General features: G+C 41.3%; 1 protein-coding gene across 4 annotated transcripts; it reads left to right on the top strand.

The window, feature by feature from the left end:
- The first annotated feature begins 1,647 nt into the window (after positions 1 to 1,647).
- Positions 1,648 to 15,111, top strand: ptpn12 (protein tyrosine phosphatase non-receptor type 12). 4 transcript variants are annotated; one of them, XM_057324561.1, is made up of 18 exons: positions 1,648 to 2,034; positions 4,883 to 4,991; positions 6,823 to 6,899; positions 7,105 to 7,200; positions 7,553 to 7,591; positions 7,672 to 7,743; positions 7,850 to 7,909; positions 7,988 to 8,130; positions 8,319 to 8,385; positions 8,502 to 8,579; positions 8,677 to 8,775; positions 8,982 to 9,067; positions 9,846 to 10,612; positions 11,133 to 11,204; positions 11,933 to 11,976; positions 12,061 to 12,109; positions 13,792 to 13,896; positions 13,980 to 15,111. In XM_057324561.1, exons 1-18 carry the CDS (start codon positions 1,945 to 1,947, stop codon positions 14,039 to 14,041), a joined length of 2,115 nt encoding a protein of 704 aa, XP_057180544.1. In that variant the 5' UTR covers positions 1,648 to 1,944; the 3' UTR covers positions 14,042 to 15,111. The 4 variants fall into 4 exon arrangements, with proteins under 4 accessions (XP_057180544.1, XP_057180545.1, XP_057180546.1 ...); XM_057324562.1 differs by lacking the exon at positions 11,133 to 11,204; XM_057324563.1 differs by lacking the exons at positions 11,933 to 11,976; positions 12,061 to 12,109; positions 13,792 to 13,896; positions 13,980 to 15,111 and adding an exon at positions 11,846 to 11,865.
- The last annotated feature ends 70 nt before the right edge of the window (positions 15,112 to 15,181 follow it).

Genomic DNA, 15,181 nt, shown 5'->3' with positions numbered 1-15,181 from the left:
CGTGTACACTATGCACTGTTTTCATAGACCATGCTTGTAGACCATGATTTTATGTAGGCCTACAGTAACTATGGATTTAAAAGACTTTCATTTGTTGATTTGACTATATTCTAATGGTTGAATTAAATAAATTATCTTTGTCATAAGTTTGTGGTCCAGAGGATGGAGGTGAATTCTTTCCCTACCCTAGAAAGTGGACGATCCTATACATTTTGGCTTTGGTTATGTTATATATTGTATTTCAAATGATAATCTCATCAATCTTTCATGCAACTACAATTGCTTTCTAACCTGAACTCAGACCATGAATATAATGAAATCTTTCTGTATACTATGGCAACATGTATTCTTGTAACGTTTAGAAGGAATGAATTGACGATTGAATTTGTTTGATCACTAGGTGGCACTATTTCACAACTGCGATGTTGTTGAAGGTGTTTTCAGAGCCCGTTTATACCTGTACTGTATTAGTGTCGTCCTCCTCTGAATGAAAACTCACGGTTTCATTTCACTTTAGAGCTTTATTATATAAATATAATAAATACAATTTAAAGTAATCACACACACACACACACACACACACACACGGACGCACGCACGCACGCACACACGTGTCTGCATGTTAGGGTAAAATGGGGACGATACGTGTCCATGTATCTAGAAGTTGCATTACATAACCTAACTGTGTGTGTGTGTGTGTAATAGAAGAGAGAATCTGTGTCACAGGCCATGTTAGGGCTTGTTGGAGTACATTCCTAAGCACTGCTTAGCATAGTTTTCTCTTCCCAGTTCTGACCTGCACACCTGCTGACACACACACACACACACACACACACACACACACACTGAGAATGATGGATGTTAAATTGACAGATATTTTAGCAATACTTCACTGACGTATTTTCAACAACTTTGCTTTCATTGCAGTTGTACTGGTATTGAGTCACTTGTGCAACATCTTGTGCCATAGACTTGTGTTTTAGTTGCATTAGTGTACATGAGTTTATTATTTTTATGAGTTAAAATGTTACTGTGCTAAGTGTCAGATCACAGATGCTATACATACAGTCTACGTTACACAAAACATTCCAGAATATTCCTTCTTTTTGATTGTAGTTTGCTCTTTTAAGGGGTCTGGCAATAAACAAATAAATTAGAATTAGAATAAAAAAATGTTGTTTTTCACGGGATTCCGAGTCAGAATTAGGGTTCAGGAATATGTATAATGATGAATAATATATAATAAATATTTATAATGGCCATACTACAGTAATACGCGTTAAAATATTATATTACCTCCCAGTTTGAAAAGCACACACTAAAATGTGCAGTTATTATATGTTGTTCTTGTGTTTATTAGTTATTGTAAAACAATGGGGAATCAATTGTGTTGACGGTGACGTTCATAAATACCCGGATATCAGCACGGAAGAGGCGGGCTAATCTGGTTTAGGGAAGTAGGAGGGTGCTTGATTCAACCAATCTTAGATTGGCTTTTTATCACGCAGTGATTGACAATCAGACCTTGCAGTCGGCAAGAAGGACTCGAAGTACGTATTTGATTGAAGCTCAGTTTTGTCCAACCACAGTTGAGGTAGTTCGGCTCTCGTCCACTCACAGTGAGAGAGGCTGCGGTGGGCGGGGCGGCGCGAGCGGCGTTCGGGCGGTCCGGGCGTGTGGTCGTTGTGAATGTGGCAGCCGCAGGGAGGGGCGCGCGCGCGCTGTTTATTTCATTATTAAAATTGATTTCAGAGTGAAATAAAAGTGATTTTTAAGTGTAGATCTTTAGCACGACGCCCGGGTTGCTGCCGTCTTTTTCTCTTTGTGTTTCACCGCTGTGACGGAGGAATTATGGGTCCATAAAAATGTTGGACTAACGCACGAGAGACTCTTTTCCATGAAAGATAGTTCTATGTATTTATTCTTTTGTTTTGTCTCGTGAGGATGGAGCAGGTGAATATTCTGAAGAGATTTATCGAGAGCATGAGGAGAGACGAGCAGAAAGGAGAAGATAACTTCAGCTCCGACTTCATGGTAATATACCACATGATTATATTGATGAATGAATCACGCGCGCGCGCACGGTAGTGATACGCACATCTGATCATCATCACCACTGCGGCCTTCACGCACGCACGCACGCACACAGACCACACATGTCTGGTTTATTATCTCCATGGGGACAGTCGATAGGCGTAACGAGTTGTATACTGCACAAACGGTATATTTTATCCCCAACTCCTAAACCTAAAGATCATAGAAAACTTTTTGCATTTTTAGATTTTAAAAAATATTGTTTTGTACAATTTATAAGATTTTTTGCCTATGGGGACCTCAATTTTGGTCCCCACAGTGACACGAGTCCCCATGAGTTGGTGTGCATTCAGGTTTAGGTCCCCACCGGGATATACAAACATGAACACACACACATTTGTCTTGATGTTGTGTCTCTGATCATCAGCTGTGTATTATGGGTAATGTGATGTGTCAGAGGTCACAGAGAGGTTAGAGGTTACTTGATTTTTCTTTGACAAAATTCTTGCAATGCTGCAAACTAATTGTGGTTTTAGTTTTGACTCGGTGTCATTGTTATTATTATTATTATGAGAGGCAGAAGTGTGTTTGACAGTAAAGACCTCACTTCACTTTTATTCTTAAACTAATGAGCAAATGTAGACAGCAGTGGACATTTCTGGGATGGGTCACTTCTGGACTTTTGTTTGGTTGCACTCTGTGTGTGCAGATCAGTGTTTGTATCTCACAATATGTTCAGCAGAAAGTGAGGTGTGTGATGAAGGTTATTATGATTAGATTAATATCATCAAAACACATCAAGTACATAAGTGAAAGTAAAGCTCAGAAATTCCCAGAAGCTTTTACAGGAAGTGATGTAACGTGTGTGTGCGCTATGAAGACATGTAAAGGCATTATTGTGCGTCTTTTCGCATGTTTGGATTTGTGGTTTTTACTGTTGTGGTGATTATTTCATGTGGTGTGTTAGTTTGTGTGTATGTTAGGTTTATAGGACAGATGCAGGGGACAGACACACAGCTGTGTGTTACTGTGACTTTCAGATATTATAAACACAAAGAAACGCTTCGGGTGTCACAGTTCTGTAATGCTGATGAGAAGATCTGTAAGGTCAGAAGGGGGTGTGTGTCATCTTGACCTGTGGTCTTTTTCATCTGCTACTCTTTATTAATGTATTATTTGTAAAGCTTTCAGAAGATTGATAGTGTTGTGAAGCAGAGCATTATGGGTATATGAAAGTCATTTATTTGGGTTGCCATTTCTAGTGACGCCGTGTCGCTTCAATTTTGATTAAAGCTATGGTTTCCTACAGTGTGTGTTTCAGAGGAATGTCGTCATGTGCTCATTTATTCAGACTTTACACACATGTTATTTTGCTCTGTTGTGTGCGTGTTTAAGAGGTCAGAGGTCACTGTATTTCCTGTGTGACTCAATTGCATTAATTCCTCACATCTCACGGCAGATAAAACACTGAAAGCATTCAAATGTTTCTGTCATGAAAGAGAGGGACATACGTGACATTCAGTTCCAGTTGGTCAGGAGGATAAGGGTTAGTTAGATGTTTTTCATGACTCAGCTGAAACGTGTGTGTGTGTGTGTGTGGTTACTTCCTCTTGACAGCTGAAAGGTGTGTGTGAGTGTAAGAGCAAGAGCAAGAGAACTTGTCGAGCTCAGATCTTTAATAGTGATTCTCATCACCCGGCCATCATTGATTAGACCTTCTACATGCCATCTTTTGTATTTGTGTGTGTGTGAACACACTTCCTGTGTGTGTGTCGTGATGTTGAATCACACTTCTTCCTGTGTAACGTGGCACACTGTCTGAAGGTGTACACTAACCCATATTTCATTTTGTGTGTTTCTGTGGGGTTCTTCACCAACATCAACGTGTGTTTTTATTCTTGTCATATATTTACAGAGACGACACGCGTGTGACAGTCCAGTGTTTAGCCAATCAGACAGCGATGTTTACAGTAAATACTGACGATGTTGTTCTGTCTCACTGAGACTTCAGGAATGTTCTGGATGTGTGAATAGACTAGCACTAACACGTCTGATGTTCTTCTCATCAGCAACATGAGAAATAATGTGGACACACACAAACATTATGTGTCAGAACAGAAGGCAAACATGTTGACGTTGTAGTACTTTAGATGTGTGTGTGTGTGTGTGTGTGTGTGTGTGTGTGTGTGTTTGTTTGACTGACTGACCATCAGTTGCTGTGTGTGTCTGTAAAATATTCTCCATGAGTTAAAAATGCTTTTGAGTCTGTGGTCTATATAGCTATAGTGTGAGATATCAGTACTGTAGAAATCTATCTAATACTGTGCGTGCGTGTGTGTTTGCGTGTATGTCTGTGTGGTCAGTCAGCTGATGGGGGGGTGTTAAACCTGAGAAAATGAACACAGCAGAACATCAACCATTGTTCCACCCCAACACTGGCAGGAAAGGAAGTATTACAAACCCCATTCCAACCACACACACACACACACACACACACACGCACGCACGCGCACACACACACACAGGGCTTCCTGTGCTGGAAATGCCAAATATAGGAAACATGCAGATGACATGCGTGTTGCTCACATGTACATGAAGGATATCTGTGTATTTACACACATTTTTTTGGTGGGTCGGGGGGATTAGTGCAAGTGTTCTGTCCTGTGAATTAAAGTGACGGGTTGTATGTACAGTGACATGAGATGAAGACTTGTGTTGTATTATTGACTCATCATTCATCTTCTACTGTCACAGTGTTGTTATGTGTGACTCTGTTTGTTGTGTGTTTGTCTTTAATGGCTGCAGATATAAACCTGAACACTGCTCTTCTGTGTGTGTTGATTTACAGCGATTACGTCGATTATCTACCAAATACAGAACAGAGAAAATCTACCCCACTAATGTTGGAGAGCAGGAGGAAAACATGAAGAAAAACAGATATAAAGACATTCTGCCTTGTGAGTATTGTCATGTATGAACTCAACTAGGAATGGACATTTATTCCAGGATCATCACATGCGTGTGATTTCAATCGCCTTCTCTCTTCAAATGACTGGCGGTGCATGTGCGAAAAGTTGAACCATTTTCATTTCGATTGCGGCATGTGCGTCGCCCCCTATTTGCGCGCGCACATTTAAAATAACTAATATGCGTGCGGAAAAGATGCTAAATGTGAATCGGGACTTACAGTTCCATATCACTTCACCAAGTTTAAACAACAGAGGTTATAGCGTAGCCTACAGGCCATCACCGCACACTGCACCTGCTCTTGATCTGACCTTTATCATGTCACACTTTACTGTTCAATGGAAACACGTGCACAATAAACAAAGCATTTCAAAAACAAGAAATTCATTTACTGAAATCGAATAAATAAAATAACTAAATAGAAAAACAAAATGAATTAATAAACACTGATAGCCTACTGGCCTACGTGCTGCTTATAACTGATAACAAATATATTTTGATAGACCTACTCTTCAAGAGTTTGCGTGATTTCTTTTGCTGCTGAAGATAGAAACAATACGAGGAACAAATCATTTATTATCGCTGGCTTTTCTGTCACATTACCGCAAACAATCTCTCGCTTTCTCAGTCAGACACACACACACCACGTGGCTCAAACTTCCGAGTCTGTTCGCTCTAACAGAAATGAGATGCGCAAGAAAGTAGTCCTACCATCAACAGGATTTTAAAGACGATAACATGACAAACATTGAAATTAAACATTTAAACAATGTCCTGTGGTGTGCTAACCGTGGTATAAGCGGAATAATTGACTCTGGTCCGTTCATATTTCGTAATATTTAATCTGTGTTTCTCCTTTATCTTAAATGTGTGCTTCTCTGAGATAACCACACCGTGTGTGTTCCTGTGTGCGTGGGTGTCTAAGTGCGTGCGTGTGTGTCTGTGTTTATGCATGTGTGCATGTGGGTGTGTATGAACCTGTGTATGCGTGTCTGTGTTCTGTGAGTGTGCTTTATGTGTTCACTTTGTTGTTTTAACTTGTATAACTTTCATGATTTGCTTATAGCCATAATGTTTCATGTACAGCTACGTTGTAACTACGTTGTAACAATGTCAATTGTAAAAAAAATACTATATAAATAAAGTTGAGAAAGGGTCATCTTATATGCCATATTTACTAAAGTAATGTTCAAAAACACTATAGGACCTAGAATTGTTTTACTGCAGTTTACTGTAGTAAATAGCAAGCTACAGTATTTTTATGTGGCCAAATATCTTACTATTGTAGTAAAGAGATGCGAAACCTAGAACGCGGCAAAATTGAAAAGGAATTTTGGAAAAACTTGGCCCTAATGTATTGATCTGACGTGAATATCCAAGTACAAACATAGTAGTGAGGGAGTAGAGAACACACGCACGCACACACCCGGAGCAGTGGGCAGCCATTTTTTGCTGCGGTGTCTGGGGAGCAGTTGGGGGTTCGGTGCCTTGCTCAAGGGTCATTCACCCCCCCACCTACAATCCCTGCTGGTACTCAGACTGGAACCTGCGACCTATGGGTTAGAAGTCCAACTCTGATGACTACAGACGTTTTATATTTGTGCCACATCTGTTTGGCCTGTGCTAGAAAACTTGAAGCCTCTGTAGCTCCAGTGCTACGTGCAAAGAAAGTTAACGTACAGCCCTGTCTGCAGTCAGATATCTGTGTGTGTGTGTGATTGGTAAACACAGAGACAAATATGCTGAAGTCAGTGTTGATGTTTTATCATGAGATGTGCGTTTCTCATGTCACATGCGTGTTGTGTTTCTTTTGTATGTCAGTCGACCACAGTCGTGTGAAGGTGACTATAAAAACATCGAATCAAGATACAGACTACATCAATGCTAACTTCATCAAGGTACTAAACCCTTCCTGCACCTTCTGTGTTTGTGTGCACGCGCGTGTCATTCACACTAGTAAAATGTATTTTTTAACAGCTCATGTTTGACAGAGAGAGAGATCAAGCAAATCGAATCAAATCCTGTCAATAAAAATGACTTCCTGTCAGATGAGGCGGGATGTTTCTGCTGTGCTGTTCAAATTCATCTCTGTGTTGTGTGCAGGGAGTGGACGGGCCGGAGGCTTATATCACCACTCAGGGTCCGCTGCCTAACACCGTGCTGGATTTCTGGAGGATGATCTGGGAATATAAAGTTGCGGTGAGTGTTAATCAGAAGCAGTTGTGCTAAAACAATGATTATTCCTTACGTTGACAAACTCAGAAGTCATCTGTTTGTATTCCCTTATAATCGCAGTCATATATGCCACACTGTTTATGTGTGTTGTTTATTATTTCTATGTCCAGAACAACAGCAGTTTTGAAAAAGCTCACAGATAGAAGAAAACAATAACACATTTACTAACATGATATTTACATCTTATTTATTGATCGACATTGAATGAAAAGAAAAGGTTCAAAACTGATCACGCGTGGAGAACATGCACAAATGTGGTTTGGTGTTGTTTTGTGTACATCTTTTCTCAGGATGTGTTTGTCTCGCCGTTCCACAGGTCATAGTGATGGCGTGTCGAGAGTTTGAAATGGGAAGGGTAAGAATGAGACTTTTTTACAAAAACAAACTTGACTTTTTTTTACACAGAAAGTATTCCAAAGCTGGGTTTTTTTGCAGAAAAAGTGTGAACGTTATTTCCCTCTGTTTGGAGACGAGCCTGTTCAGTTTGGCCCCTTCAGGATATCCTGTGTGAGTCTGCACTACATCTCCCAGCATGCATCTCTCTGTCACATGAGGTTTTGCTGTGAAGCTTCCTTTGCTCACATTCAGAGGAATATTAACATTTGTTTTTCAGGACTCGGAACAGGCACGGACAGATTATTTCATCCGCACGCTCACAGTGGACTTTGATGACGTGAGTGTCTCTCTCTCATCTGTCTGTCTGTCTGAGGACTGTTTGACTGTTTGTATGTCTTTCATTTTTGTTCATCAGGAAAGTCGACGAGTGACGCAGTTCCATTACGTGAATTGGCCCGACCACGACGTGCCGTCATCCTTTGATTCCATATTGGATATGATCTCTCTGATGAGAGGACATCAGGAGCGTGATGATGTTCCCATCTGTATCCACTGCAGGTATCTGATGTGTGTGTGTGTTGTGACTGATTTAGGTGAACACACACAATCTTAGACTGTAAATCTTATTATGATGAATGTCTGAATGTCTGTACTAGAAGCTTCCTACACCAAAGAAAATTCCTTGTGTGTGCAAGCACACTTGGCAATAAAGCTCTTCTGATTTTGGCTCTGTAATGTGTTGACAGTGCTGGATGTGGCCGGACGGGAGCCATCTGCGCGATTGACTACACGTGGAATTTACTGAAAGCTGGGGTAAAACACACACACGCACGCACACGCACACACACACACACACACACACACACACACACACACACACAACATCTGTCTGTTTAAGAGTGACATGGCTTGTTGTCTTTATTTTGTAGAGGATTCCAGAAGATTTTAAAGTTTTTCAACTGATTCAGGAGATGAGGACGCAGCGCCATTCTGCAGTACAGACCAAAGTAAACTACACAGTCACACGCTTTTTGAAGTACATACGTGTCGACACGTATTGCAAACTCCTAAGCGTCCTGCTGTAATGTTTGCTTTGTCTGTTAGGAGCAATATGAGCTGGTTCATCGAGCGATCCTTCAGCTCTTTGAGAAACAACTGGTGCTTTTAGAGAGTCCAACAAACTCTGAGTTCACAGACGGGATGGTAAGACAAGACAACACAACACAACACACAAGCGCACGAGAGCGTGTGATTCATCTCAGCGGATGATTCATGTCAAGCCTCTTTATTTGACCTAATTTATATTAAGCTTCAGAGAATTTAGTGATCAGAACTGAGAGCTTTTTTTACATTTAATTTGTTTGGTTTGTCATTGCTGTAAGACACTCACACACTCTCACCCACTACAGGAAGAGGGCAGCCCGGAAAAACCCAACCAGAACTCAGACGAGGAACGATGGGACACGCCCCCTCCCAAACCGCCCCGTATCCGCAGGTAAACCCCGCCCACTCTTCTACACACATCTGAATCTACATTTATTTCTCATTGGAGTTTGGGTTCCTCCCCACAGGGCCGTGTTGGCTTGCTCACCGGGAGACTGCATTTATTAGATATTATTTACTAGAACGATCTGGCTTGTTCTATAAACACCATGAGCTGTGCTGTGTTTGACCTTTTTTGTGTTTTTGTGTTTTTCTTATTTTCTCCTGTAAAGCTGCTTTGGAACAATGCACATTGTGAAAAGCGCTATAGAAATCAAATTGAATTGAATTACCAATTAAATTACCAAGCTTGTGTTCCACTGACACTTTAAAACGGCTGTCTACCCAAAAATTAACAAAAATCTGTTACTGAGCAAGTACATTACAAACATTGTGTAGCCTTATCCCACCATTCACAACTGTACTCTTATAAAAATGATTTACAATTTGTGTGAATGGGTGGGTGTTCACAGGGAATTTCTCTTTCTGTCATGAGGTCAAGTCTGTAAACAGAAAGCAGAGGAATGTGTGTGGTTGTTTTGATTCATGGAGAGTTGGTTATTCTTACAACAGTCACTTAAAATGGTCATCTAGATGGCTGCGTTTAATCTGGAAACTTTTAGAAAGCCATCATCAGGAGAATGTCACATAAACATCTCAGTTTATTTTCGGATGTTTATGTAGACACTCAGTTTAATGATTAAATGAAAAAGTCTTATTGGAAATGATGTTTAGTGCCCTCTAGTGGTGATCGCTGGTTTTTATAACGTCTATATTTTCTCTCATCTCAGTAATCAGGTCGAGGGTGACATAAAGGAGGAGATTTTACAGCCCCCAGAGCCGCACCCTGTCCCTCCAATCCTCACCCCGTCCCCGCCCTCGGCGTTCCCTACGGTCACAAACGTGCGTCAGGACAATGACCGATACCACCCCAAACCCATTCTGCACGTGCTGGCGTCGGATCAAAACCCTGATCTCAATGAGAACTACACCAAACCTAGAGAAGATCTGCCGGCACTGCCCGCCCTGACGACGCAACCGCCCACCCCGTCCCCCGGCGAGGGGCTCGACACCCGCCTGGATCCGAAGCTGAGCATCGAGATCAAGAAAGTTCCCCTGCAGGAGGGTCCCCGCAGCTTCGAGGGGAACGGCGCCCTGCAGCGCTCGCACGCCTTCAAACGCTCCAACACCAGCAGCAGCTCCATGTCTGAGGATTCTGATGATGCTCCTCGACCCAATCACCTGCCGCTGAGAGCTGAGAAGGGTCAGGCCGCCTGGTCTTTGCCCAGTCCCGACAAAGCGGCCGAGCGGACTCCTAGCCCCACCCTTTCGTCTGCCGCATCGGGCACACCTATCAGAAGCGCTCTCAGCTTCACTAACCCGCTGCATTCTGACTTCACTGACGCAGAGGCCAGAGGGGGGTGCAGCACCAGCGGCCGCTCCAGTATTTCCACGGCGACCAGTACCGTTTCCTTGCCACAGCAGGGCGATCATGCTGCCCGCAGGGTCACTACGATGTCCATCGCTGGCCACAGCCTGCTGATAGAGACTGACACGAGTACGTCTAAGTTTCCACTCCAGTCACGTTTCATCAGTTCATTACATTCAACCTCATTTGCTCAGGTTACAAACAGAGTTTTGGTGTCACAGTGATGGTTAGGGTTAGGGTAGGGAGAATTTAAGCCAAATGACATCACATTGATTTCTGTTTTATCACCACACATTCAGATTTTTTGTGTGCTTTCTTTTGATGGATCTCTCTTTAAATAAGACACAGTTTGATATGTGAGATCGATCGGTCTTGTCTAATGATGTTTAATACGGTGAGTGCGTGATTGATATTAACAACACCTCACATCTGCATGTTCTGACCGACTGATGTCTGTTTTTCTTCATCTCTTCCTCTGGTTCTTTCTTCATGACTCTGTGATCAAATCCAGCTTCAGTTGTGTAGGGCAGTCAGTAGGGCTTGGTTCATGTTGATGTGCGTTGCTTAGTTTATTGTGGCTGCAGGTGAAGGGCTGTGTGTGTGAGCGTGGGTGAGCTCTGGTTGGTAATAGCGCTCTTATCTGCCTCAGACTGTGACGACAGTGACGATTCACCCCCCCCTCTTCCAGAGAGAACCCCTGAGTCCTTCCAAATGGTCACAGGTGCGTCTGTACCACCTCCAGCCACACAAGCCCAAATCTCGCTCTGAATCCATAACATTGTAATATTAAGTTTACTTCATGTATTTCAGCCGGTGACATTTAGGTTGTGTCAGTATGTGGTCGTCTCTTTATTTTGCCTGGTTATTCTTGGTTAACAGTGTCATGATGAGACACACACTCATGGACATAATCATAAATGGGTGAATATCTTTTATTATAGAATATGGAGCAATTCATAAACTTGTATCATTGCTTTATCCAATTTGGCGTTTTGTTTCATTTCGAATCTTGATTCTTGTCATATTTAACCCTACCATGATGTATAAATACGTCATGTGATTTCAACTTACTGTTTTATTCGATTTAATCATACAAAATAACAAAGTGCATTTCTTTTTTCATTTCCTTTTGGTTTTGTGGGTCCAGGGTAAAAAAAAAAGTGACGGGCTTGAAGCAAAAATGCCTCTAAAATTGTTGAGGAAAGGTTGTGCTAATGACGTCTATGTTATATTATTACTGCATAAAATAAGCTGACGGTGCTTCAATTCTGCGGTTAAGAGAAATAAGGAAGAGAAATGAAGTTTATTTGTACACACAGCTGTGGATCTCAGCATCGATGATGTCTGGTTGAATTCTCACAGGTTGATCATGATGGTTCGACACATGTGCTTGTGTGTGTCATTCTACACATCTAAACAGTCTTGAACTTTCTCTTGTGTTTGCTTCAGACCCCACAGATGTGAAGCTGTCTGTCTCAGAAGCGTTTGCACAGGTGAGAGAGCAGCCTTCATATATAACACTTTTATCATAATGAGAATCATCAGATCATGAAATATCTTCCTTCTTTTTCTTTCAGGTGTCAGAAAGCACACAGACACAAAGCCCCGCTGGTCCTCCAAAGAATGGTACGTCACATAGCATAAATTCAGCTTCAGGGTTAGTGTGATGAGATCTGGCAGCAGAAAAAAGCTCTTCTCATCTGGAATGGCAGATAATGGTCGTGTTTAACTGTGGGAGCTGTGTTTTTAGTGTTGCACATCTCAACGTTCCTTCACTTTTGTCTGATTACACCAAAGGCCACACAAGCACAAGTTTTAAGTCAGTTTTAAGAACATGCTAAATTGAATCCAAGTTGTTTACAGTGTGACTTTTGAGGAGTACACCTTGAACATTGATCAGAGAAAGGCGATGTACAGTTTTCCTCATAGCTCTGTGGTCCATCTTACTTTGTCACAGAAACAACTTCAAAAAATATATTTTTGCCTTTCTTGGTCTTCTGCTTCCTGTTGTTCAAAAAGCACCACATAGAGGTCTCTGCAAGGCTGCGTTCACATTTGGTGTCTTTTTTCAAGCTGCAAGCGTCTGTTTGACATTATAATCCTATGGAGTAAACTGTGTTTTCAAATAAGTCCTGAGCGCTTTTTTAAACACCAGCGCGGCATCTTTTTCTGCAGCTCAGAGCATCTTTTAAGGCTCTTAAAGAACTCTACGTCAAGTATGGGAGGCAAATCCTGCCAAATTTAAATAAATAAATTAAACGATGAAAATGAAAATGAAAACCAGATTAGCAATTTCATTATACACAACTGCATGCACAATATGTGCCAAAATGAAAAATAAAATGAAATTATTTTGTTTTCATTTTTATACTGACAATGCGTTGTCCCTGTCAAATTGAAAAAGAAAATACAATTGGTGATTTGACATTTCATTTTCACTAAAATCTCGAGGCAAGACTGCCAATATGAAAATGAAAAGGCAAATGTAAAAAATAAATTGTAAAAACATTTTTTACAAAGGTTTTATTAATGTTCACGCAATAATACTGACACAATTCAAATTAAAATGTAAACTTTGATTTTCATTTTATTTTATTTTCTCTTCTCTTTTATTTCATTTTCGTTTTCATTTTCTTTTTCTTGTTCACAGTCATGCAAATTACATGTTAATTAGTGGGTGTGGACGAGCGTCTGCATTACTGGGAACGCCCACAAAAAACGTCATATCCGTTTATTCGAACGAACGTGTGTAGACCTTGTCAGGCGCTTGGCCTTAGCGCTTTGTAATGATGACGATGACTGTGCCTGGTGCAATACCGAAAATTGTTGTGTGGTGTACTGCATCTCTGATAAGTTAACAGACGAACAAACTAAAGCATTGGAGAGCCTGTATCTCTAGCGTGCCCTGAAACATGCCGGAGCGCGATTGTCCCCACTCCGCCGCTGACCTGCTCTTACACTGTACATTACCATCCGCACCCGAGCACGCTATCATCATTACACTGTGACTGCTTTTAAGAAAACATAAACAAAGCGATCTTTCTCAGCACAATAGAATCCATCGTAATGTTCGGTTTGAGGTTGATAAGGTGTGTTTAACCTCAGACCAATTCGCTTATGGTATCACAAGAGCGGCTCATATGTGTTTAAATCAGCCCCGTGTACTTCATTCATTATGATTATGAGCCAATCGTTATACGAAGTGCTGCACTGTGTTATGAATGCATGTTTTAAATGATGCGCCTGTTTAAATTCCTTGAAGTTCAGCTGTCATACCAAAAAACATCTTTTTATGTGTTTTTTTCTAGATGTGGTGCAAAAGGGTGAAAAGGCTCCAGATCTGCTGGCTGTAGTCACGCCCCCTGATGTCCCGACAGACAAGAGAATAGAGATTGAAGCTGCAGCCCAAATGGGTGAGTGACAGGGCTTGGGCAGAAAGACGACCACAGCCACAAAATGATCTGTGAGTTTTTTCAACCACGTTTGTAAACGACAGGATTTGGCAGCCGTTGCCCGCAGCCCAAAGGTCCCCGAGAGCCTCCGTCAGAGTGGACATGACCGTCATCACCTGCTCCAGTTGGATCCGTTCATCTTTCTTCTTCAGGTGTCCACTGTAAAGATTGTGTGACCTCATCGTCTCTGACTAACACAATCAGTAAAGATTCAACGATAATCTCCCATGATGCACTTGTGCGCTCTCTGTTGTGCTGCTGCTGGCTGCCGTGAAGTCAATGTGCTGGTGCTAAACCATCTGCTGGGACCAGAAATCTGCCTTAGAATAAACACATTCAAAGCAGGTAGAAGCATTCTGCATCTTTTCCAGAACTTTACACCTCGAGTTTGACCAGACAGTCAGAGCACGCTGTCCTCACCACTATATCTGCATTGTTTTATATGTGTACAGGGCGGTGCAGTAAATAATTATAATAATGTACTATCACTGAATATATTAATGCCATGTAAGAAATGTCCGTGCATGAAACCTGTACCTCAAACTGTAAATTATTTGCCCTGCTCTTAGAACAAATGTTTTCAGGGTTGTATTTGTTTTTTTCTTGCGTTTATAATATTCAGGTGTGTTTTTTTCAAAGGCTGGTATGTTATCGGCCGCTTGACAAAATGCAGCAGACTCGAGATTGTAATAATGCTTTTGTAAATTGTATTCTAGAGGTTATTTTTGTATATGCCAGTTTCTCACGTTACAAATGCCATTACAGAACTCGCACACTACGCCTTTGTACTGTCTGTGTGCGTGTGTTCAAGGTGTCACAAAATATTATTTTTTTCTGTTAATAATGTGTGTGAATGTGAGACTTTGTTCACATCAGTAGTATTTATTGGCCTCACACAGATTGTGCTCACTGTCGCCCTCTGCAGTCGCAACGACAATCTACACACACACACGCAGTGTGTTAATGTCTGATAATGTATGAAAACAGTGTTTGTATGTAGGCTGAAAGCGTTCAGTGAATTGACACTGATGTGTCTGGTGTTTAACTAACTGGTGTTTAGTGTTAAACTACTGCTGCAGTTTGTTATTCGTCACAAATGCCCATTTTTCTGATATGTTCAATAATCTGCAGCCTGTAACTCCACATACTACAATAAAGCAATACATTTGTTTCACTCTTTAAAAAGAAACAAGTGTACTTAAATGTGATGTTTGTAATTTGGAGCTCCGAGACATTACAGTGTGAG

This window comes from Triplophysa rosa, linkage group LG24, assembly GCF_024868665.1.
Source record: "Triplophysa rosa linkage group LG24, Trosa_1v2, whole genome shotgun sequence".
NCBI lineage: Eukaryota > Metazoa > Chordata > Actinopteri > Cypriniformes > Nemacheilidae > Triplophysa > Triplophysa rosa.
The sequence above is the reverse complement of the archived record's forward strand: the minus strand, read 5'-3'. Positions and strand labels throughout refer to the sequence as shown.